At 42.1% G+C, this 8,731-nt stretch overlaps 1 protein-coding gene across 2 annotated transcripts in view; it reads left to right on the forward strand.

Annotated features, from left to right (window-relative positions):
* ubash3ba (ubiquitin associated and SH3 domain containing Ba) overlaps nucleotides 1–2,907 on the forward strand; it is a 31,770-nt gene extending 28,863 nt beyond the window's left edge. For both annotated transcript variants that reach the window (XM_048237487.1, XM_048237488.1), the window contains exon 14: nucleotides 260–2,907. In XM_048237487.1, coding sequence (XP_048093444.1) covers nucleotides 260–397 — 138 coding nt within the window. In that variant the 3' untranslated portion in view covers nucleotides 398–2,907. The remainder of the gene's footprint in view (nucleotides 1–259) is intronic.
* Nucleotides 2,908–8,731: the final 5,824 nt, after the last annotated feature.

Raw genomic sequence — 8,731 nt, forward strand, 5'->3', positions numbered from 1 at the left:
TCTCTCTCTCTCTCTCTCCATCTCAGCCTCGTCATCTGACCATCTGTTCCAGTGCTCGCCTCATCTCATAACTTTAGATTTGACTCTAAAGTTTGTTGTGTGTGTGTGTGTGTGTTTGCATGTGTGTGTGTGTGTGTTTACATGTGTGTTGTGTGTGTGTGTGTGTGTGTGTGTGTGTGTGTGTTCATGTGTTCATCTGTATGCTGGATGTTCATATTCTGCCCTGTGTCGTGTCTCCCTCCCCTCCTCCGGTCCCTAGATTCCCTACCTGGGCTTCTGCGCGTGCGAGGAGATCGGCGAGATGGGCGTGTGGCAGCTGGTGGACCCGCCCATCCTGCCTCTCACCCACGGGCCCAATCACACCTTCAACTGGCGCGAGACTTTGCTGCAGGACTGAACAAGCCCGTTTGGCCTCACACCCCCACCCGCCCCCACCGCGCGCGTCCGTAACCCCCTTTGCCGCTGTCCCTTCCGTTCGTCCATCCCTTGTGCGTCCTCAGGGCCCCTCGCGGGCAGCTCACGAGACGCCGCACGGCGCCGCAGAAAGCGCTCAGCCTCTTCTTTGTCCGCCTGGCCTGCACCGCCTATGGCACCAAATGATTGGACCAACAAACAAAAACAAAACAATAACAGCAACAAACAAAAACAAAAACACGTCTAGGCTTCCATAGCACTCTTGTCAATGGGCAGCTGCAGTATATTATGCCCATTCTATATGTGTATGTAAATGTATGTACTGTATATTGGCAGCATTGATACTTGTACCCATAATGTGATTTCACTTGTCCCTGGTGACGACATGTTTACTGGTCAATAGCCATAGGTGGGAGAAGGTGAAGGGGAGAGCTGAGGGGGGATGCTGCAGAATGCTTGGACTCCACTGCCCACATACGCTTTTAACTGCCCCTTCTGTTCTCTCTCCCCCGGGGCACTGATGAGGAGATTGGTGCAAGTGTTGGGCTGCCTGCGCCCCAGGATCATGGCGTGTGAGGGTGACAAACTCAGGTTTCTGTCATGTGGAGAGTTAGCTGTGAGGGCTGATTGACCCAGAGTCGCTGTGAAAGATTTTGGGGCTGGACAAGATGACCACCCCCCCTAAAGCGCAGTGGCATGAGCTTTTTGGCTTCCACTGAACTGCACCAGTCCACCATGTGCCAGGCTGCACGGAGAGGACTCGGCTGGTCTTCTCTGTAAACACACTGTGAGGAAAGGAGACACACACACACACACACACATGCACTCATATGACCTGCCACGCGTCTCACACTCCACGTGTCTCCATTGCACCTGCACAAAACCTTCCAGAACAAAGCACAAAAGGAGGAAGACCCCAGACAATCAAGATAGTACAGGACTGGTGGGTAACAAGGCTGGAATTAACTTGTGCTTTCAACCAGTTGGCACTTTACTTGAAGGTTTTTATTTTTAAAGGATTTTTTTTGTTGATTCAGAAAATATACTATATTATATTATATTATATTATATTATATTATATTATATTATATTATAAAAGTCCTTTATAATCAATACCTTTAAGTTTTGTGCTCTCCTCCTCACCTGTTTTGTGGAGGGAATTTCTTCCGGTATGGTGTTGAAGTAAGCCTTACTTTTGGATCATTGTAAATGAGTGTATTACTATCCTACGTCAATTTCACAAACTATTTAGTTGAAGTACCTTACTAATTAGCTGGGAGCCAACTCTTTAATGTAGTTGAAATAATATTTAACTCAATTTATTTATATATTCATACCGTACTAGCTAAAATTATTTACAGGTGCTTAGGACAAAGTACTATTCTGGGGTATGTTTTGCTGTCGAAACAGAACAGAAGCTGTAGCAAAGTATAATGCAGTTATTCCTCACTCAAGCAGTTATACATATCAAACGTGCTGAGTACTTTCAGTCTTTCCATGTATGTTCTCAATGTAGCCATTTTATCAGTTGACCTGAACTAACTGTAGTGTTATAATGCAAATGAATAGGAGGGTCATACTCATTTTGTTTATCTTCTTTCTTGTACACCTCTTTTTACTGAGGTGGTTTTCTCCAGAAGATTTCACAAGCCTTCCTTTGTAAATCCACTCGCATGCGCAGTGGAACCTCAGTGACTTTGTGCTGTCCTTCAGAAACGGGCTTGTTCTCATAACAGCTAGTCAAAAACGTGAACCAAACCGAATGCCGGCAGAAGCGCCCACCCGGAAATGCTTCCTGTGCAAGCACTGGAACAAGACGTTGTCACTGCTTACACTCAATATCACTTGATGCGTGTCTGTGTGATTTGCCATATCAGAAGTGTTGCTTTCAATCAAGCCAGATGCTGCCTGGTCTTGTGTATTGTGTCCGTTGTCATTGTGCCATTTTTTTGCTGTCTTCTTGCCATATTGCTTTGTTTTTCAGAGTTACATCCGAGGTATCTGGCACTTCCAGACTGACTGCTAATAATAAGCAGTACAGTACTTTACCAGGTGTTTGGTTAGGGGCTAACCATGCCAAATAGTGATTGGTTGTCTATATAAATGGTGCTTGTCTGTCTAAAATAACCACCAACCTTGCTTTAGTGTGCACTTTGTCAACTGAGAGTTAACAAGGTCCAAGTGTACTTTTTAGAAAAACATAATTGAACACAATCTATGAAAATTATTGTTAGAATTTATTTTTGCATTATTTTTTATAAATAATATATTATTATTTCACACCAAATCATATTATTTTATATTATTTGGTGAGGGAACAAAAAAAATCAAATTTGTGTACATGGCAGACCTTGTTAATTCTCAATCGACACCTTGTTAACGCAGTGTGTCCAATAGGGGAGAACTGGTGTGCCATTTGGTTAAGGGCTTCTGTGAGATGAAGTGAATGACAGGCATGTGTATTTTACCCCACCCCCACCCCAACTCTTCCCGTTTCTAAACGATTCACCATTCACCACAGCATCTTCTGCTGTTGGCACTTAGCACTGAATGTCTCTCTCAGGACACTCTCTCACAGTGTTACCCCCCTACCCGCCATCCACCCTCCCTCAATCATTTAGATGTAATTGTCCCTTGATAGCCTGTGTAACTATGGGGTTACATACAGTGTTTGCCCTTGGATCTAGCATAATCCTTGTGTGTCTCAGCAGTGCTCTTCAAGAGCTCTTGTGTGGTCATGCAGAGATGAGGACAAGAGGCCTCAATCATTATTAACATAAGAGACTCCATGGAAACCTGTTACGATGCAATGTTTCAAGTCATAGGGTTTTTTTGTTTTGTTACATAAACTTATTAGTTTTAATAATGGATAGAAATATTTATACAATGATTAACAGACTTACTGATGGATGAATCGACCTGCAGACTTCCAAAATAATGACTGAATGGATGAAGTCATTAATAAATCACTTTACAATGACACCAAACCACTCATCACTGAGTCTAAGGTGTGGTGAGTTTGATGGATTAAACATGATCTTAGTTTTGTCTCTGCTGAATTTCTTTCACTTTCATGTGATTTGTTGTGGTCAGCAGGTGTGACCTGCAAACCACAGTTTGGAACGTTTTTGGTAAAGATGGCACTCCCTTCACCTATGTGTGCGGTCAATAATTTTTTATTTCAATCAACCATCCACATCTGCTTTCGAAAACCAGTTCACAGTGATCACATGTGCCCTGCATGCAAAAGATAAGATTTGCCATTTATACTTTTGAAGCAAACTACAGTACTTGAAAACAGTACATAAACAGAAATTAAGGTTAAACACAACCGCTCTCTGTACTTAAATTATTATATTGAAATTTTATGCATTCCAATGAAGTTCCGAAAGAATGTGTGTTATATTTTGTTGCAAAAGATTGCCTCAGTAATTATTATTATTGTTGGATTTTAATTAATTACTGCTTAAGGATATAAATTATGTTGGCCAATAAATGTTTTCTCTCCACTTACTGGTTTTCTGTTTCCCACATCATGTAGCCCAGTGAGGCATACTCATGTGTGAATGGTAGTCTACAAAAAGTTTCATACTTAACACTAAATACACATTTAAGGATGCATTTTCAAGATTCCTTGTAAGCTAATTTAGAGCATAAATATAATCTAATTTAATAGCCTGTTCGACTTTCACTTTTAAAATGTGGGTTTTGGAAAAAAAATGATCTTACATTTTTTATTGTGAAGTTTATTTCAGTTTGAGTAGCCTAGACCTATAATTGTTATTTTAAGTCCTTCATTTTGGGTATTTAAGTTTGACAATGATAAAAGATAACTAATACATGACATCAAATATATTTAATTAATTTTAAGTGGGCCTGTTGCCTGTGACTTCTTGTCACTGCACAGTAACAAGAAGTCAAACAGATCAGGATAAAGGGATGATAACCACAGCCAAAATTGAGGGAGGCATCTCATTTTTCTTAGTTTGTGTTGTATTGTTCATTGCTGGTTTTCATTTCATTTATATTTCATTTAACAAAACTGTGTATCACTGCTATTCACAGTTTCAGTCATGCTTTTCATTAAGTGTAGGGCTAACAATCAAGCTTTTCGTCAGTTTTAATGATAACCCTGCTTTGTTTAGTAGACCTATGCTTTTTACAGTTGCATAGTTCCACCATTAGATGGCGACTCATGTCTATATGACTAACCGAAACAGCTCGGTGTTGCTGCCTGTCTAGGCAGGGTTGTGGGTCATCAAAGGAGATTGTGCTCGCCTACTGTGTGTAGTTACAGTGATTATCTTCATGTTTATCTTAATGTTGTCGTCGTTCGACACCTTTTTCAGGTCTGGGTGTTTCGCTTTCCGGCTCTTGGAGCATGAACATTTTCAGTCATCTTAGTTGGCATTAGCCGCGGGCCCTTGAAGAAGTCAGCTAGCGCTGTTCAGCCTTATCTTACAGCCACATAACCAGTTGTGAAGATATTTCTACAACCAGAACCACTTTGTTTATAAATACCCTGGTGAGTATTTGGCTCCGGTTTCATACAGTTGAAGAGGCAGTCTTAACACAACCCAGGCCCAGGGGCTTATCAAGGTTAGCTCGACATCTGATACGGCTCATCATGTCTTCAGATAATGCTTTAAAAGAGGGCCCATTATACAGGCTGCTATGCATCAAGTGTCATGTGAAGCATATCATGACTTTATCGTAACATTTCTTAATATTGTTGGCTGCAGAGTCTAGAATAACAGAAGTCTGAGTCCATCCATATCAAATAAGAATTTTTCCAGTCACAGACACACATTTTAGACGAATCAGTCAGGTGAGTTTTGTGGTATGATTGGAAATATAGCAATTTGGTCTAATTTCAATATGTTGCAGTAATAACTATTAATAGCATGGACCCAGCCTCTGAATAATCTCCCTTACTGTAAACCTTATGCTCTCCCAAGTGTAGCCATGCTGAGGCATAGGCCTAGCATCTACAGTGGTCATTCTTGGAAATTCATAGGCAGATGGCAGGTAACATTTGATAACTACCTTTTGGATTTTAATTATATCACTTTCCTCCACAGCTGTTATGCCAGCCTGTCATGCCTATGAATGATCTACAAAGGTAAAAAAAAAAAGTGTTCTACTGTTTTGTGTTTTTGTATGCCAACCTATTCTTGTGATTTGGGCCACTAAGTTTAGTGAGAAGTTAACAGGAACAGGGATTGGTCTTGGTGTGGGTGGGGGTTTAGCAAGGATGTAGGCTAGCACAGGTTAAGTGCAGAGACACAGATCCTGCTATTGACGTGAACGGTCATTTCCTGAATGGATTAACTCAGTGGTTGGAAAAAAAAACCCCAGTGACGTCACTAGGAAAACTCATAGCCCTGGTGATTCATTTGAAAGGTTTTTAAGGTTGCAGACCTCTGATCTAAGGTCCATCAAGCTCATCCCACATCAGCTGGTCCCAGGGTGGCCCCAAGGTCATGCAACTAGGTATTTGGTTATATTTACATGGAATTGGATTTATTTATGATATTTTTTAGAATATGGGATTGTATTGTTATGACATTATATATTGTGCAATCTGATTGATTTGACTAATTCTCATAATCTTAAATGTTTTGTTTTGTTAGTCTATGCCTGAAATACCCTGAGTATTTCAGGCACAAACATAACATGCTTTAACACTCTATAGTCTAGCCTTCTACTGAAGAAGGCAAGTGTTAAACTGAATACTGTATTGCAAAGTGCATACCATTATACTGTTCATACTCCACATACACTTTTTGTACTACTCTTATGTTGCTGTTACTGCACTGCACATATCTGATACTGTACATATCTGTCTATATTGCTCATACAGCATATACATATTTATTCTGCTCTTATAATGTTACTGTTAATACACTGCACATATCCTTACTGTAAACCTTACCACTTGATTAACTGTATACTGTACTACTGTCTACACTGCACTATGTAATGTATACTGCACTACCTGTCTATATTGTTCACATTGCACTTCTCTGCTTTTTTGCACTTCTGGTTAGACGCTAACTGCATTTCGTTGTCTCTGTACTTGTACTCTGCACAATGATAATAAAGTTGAATTTAATCTAATCTAATTATGTAAAATCTCTGTTATATAGATATGGAATATGGAAAAACAAAGACAGTATCTCCAAACTGCCTTGTGTCTATAACAAGGTTTTTAATATTGGATTAATCAAATCATATGCCCTCCAAAGAAATGCAATTCTTTGTCTGTCCAAAATGCAAGTTAACTTTTCTGGCAGAATTTCCATTGAGTCCTATCTGTTTACATATGACATTGCATTTTTCATAGAGCTGACGCGTTTATTGTAAGCGACCTACAAGTGAAAAAATAACATTCAAGCTAAAAGAGAGTCGCCAAAGACCCTAGTGTAACAGGGTAAATAATACCTTGGTGATCAGGTAAAAACTACCTTGGTGATCGGGTAAATGCTACCTTGCAAACACAAGGGCAAAAGGATGAGAGTATAAATCATGAGAAGTTTGTAATTTGCAGAATTTGCAGGTGATTTGCACACATTCTCCTCGTTTAGGTTGCAGTTCTGCTCGACGATGAAACGTTGCGATGCACCTGAGTGAACTAATGCTGCAGGGACGTGCCTAACCCGGCACTGGAGGTTCGGGCAATAGCTGCTGCAGAGCACCGGTCACTCACTCCAGCATGTCACTGGGTTTGCTGGGAGAGCGCAGAGAACCCGTTTTTCTGCCTGACTAGGTTAGCCCTTCTTTCTTCTCTTGGCTCGCCTGGAAATAGGTGGAAACTGGCCTGAGGCGCTTCTCTTGTAATGGGGAAGAGAGTGGACAGCTGAGATGTGTGTGTGCACTTTTCCGCTGTGTCTGTGTGTTGTGTGACCTGACCTCACACACACACATTCACACTCACTCACTCTCCCTCTCTCTCTCTCTCTCTCTCTCTCACACACACACACCATTCCTTCTTTCATTTCCTGTGGAATCCTGCCCTGTGCCCGGCAGCAGCCTGCAGGGGGTTAGAGGTGAAGGGTCAGTGGCCTGCGAGACTGATCAATGTGGCCGTGCTGCCCGAGACTCCTGCTCTGTGGCTTCTTCTCTAGCTCTGTCCTCTCTGATCCTGGTCGCCTACGGCTGGGATTAGTTGTACCCACATGCAAGTTGTTGTTGTATGTACGTATGTGGGTGGGTGTGGGAGAGAGAGAGAAAGAGAGACGGAGTAGGAGACGAGCATAGGCTGAGAGAGAGTATAATGAAAGAGGAACATAGTGTGTGTGTGTGTGTGTGAGAGAGAGGTTGAAAGATGAACATTGAAAAATTGTGTTTATGCATGTTGTGTACCTGTGTTTTGGGGTCGGTGGAGTTTAGATATAATATCCAGATCCAAATGTACTATATTTGAAAACCAGAGAAAGAAATTTCCAGAAAAGCAAATGTGCTGAAAATAAAAGCGATTTTTTTCTACTCAATAAATATTTACACAAAGTCTACATCGCACAATACAAGGGGATAATCCACGGATATTCTGGCAACTCTAGGAAACGTTGTTATGGTCATAGCTTTCAGCCAGGCTTTTTGGTACTTTCCAAGCTGTGCTTGCCAATTTGTCGCAACACTTTTTTTTGCCCTCTGCTCCCACAAACCACTTTGATTGGTGAGTCGAGCTTCTGGCCATCTGTTCTGGGCTTTCAGCATCTGTGATTGGTGTTAATTTGCTCCGTCGGGTCATGGGGCCTTTGCCTGTGCTTGCTTTGGAGGGTCCCAAATTTGCAGCACACCTGAGCTGGTTGCAGAAAGTGCCCCCTGGTGTGCTGTTGAAAGGAAGTGGTCTCGATGGGGAGGGAGGGGGTGTGCTGGATGTTCACAGGCTAAGAGGAGATGGAGGTAGGGGTGAGGGAGGAGGTGGAGGTGGATGTATACGCGTGTGTGTTGGGGGGTGGGTGTCGTACTGAAGTGGCTGTGGATCGGATGAGTGCTAGAGGGCCTCTGGAAGGATGGCATAGTATTACACGCCACGCAGAGCTCTCTCCTTTTGTCTGGCGTCGCTTCCTTTGTCCAGTTGAATTTGGCCATAGAATGAACACGCAACAGTTGGTCGGCAAAGGCGTTCTTGTTCCCGAGCCGCATGTGCAGGTACACACACAGCTGCTACCTCCTCCCCACAACAGCTCTTTTGTTCCAGACTTTCTCATGACCTGTGACCTGCCTCTGCGGCTTGGTGTAGATTGGGACTCAGGTGATATCCTCCATCATTATACGTCCTTGTCCATGTCAAACACCTACACATACACCT

This window comes from Alosa alosa, chromosome 2, assembly GCF_017589495.1.
Source record: "Alosa alosa isolate M-15738 ecotype Scorff River chromosome 2, AALO_Geno_1.1, whole genome shotgun sequence".
NCBI lineage: Eukaryota > Metazoa > Chordata > Actinopteri > Clupeiformes > Clupeidae > Alosa > Alosa alosa.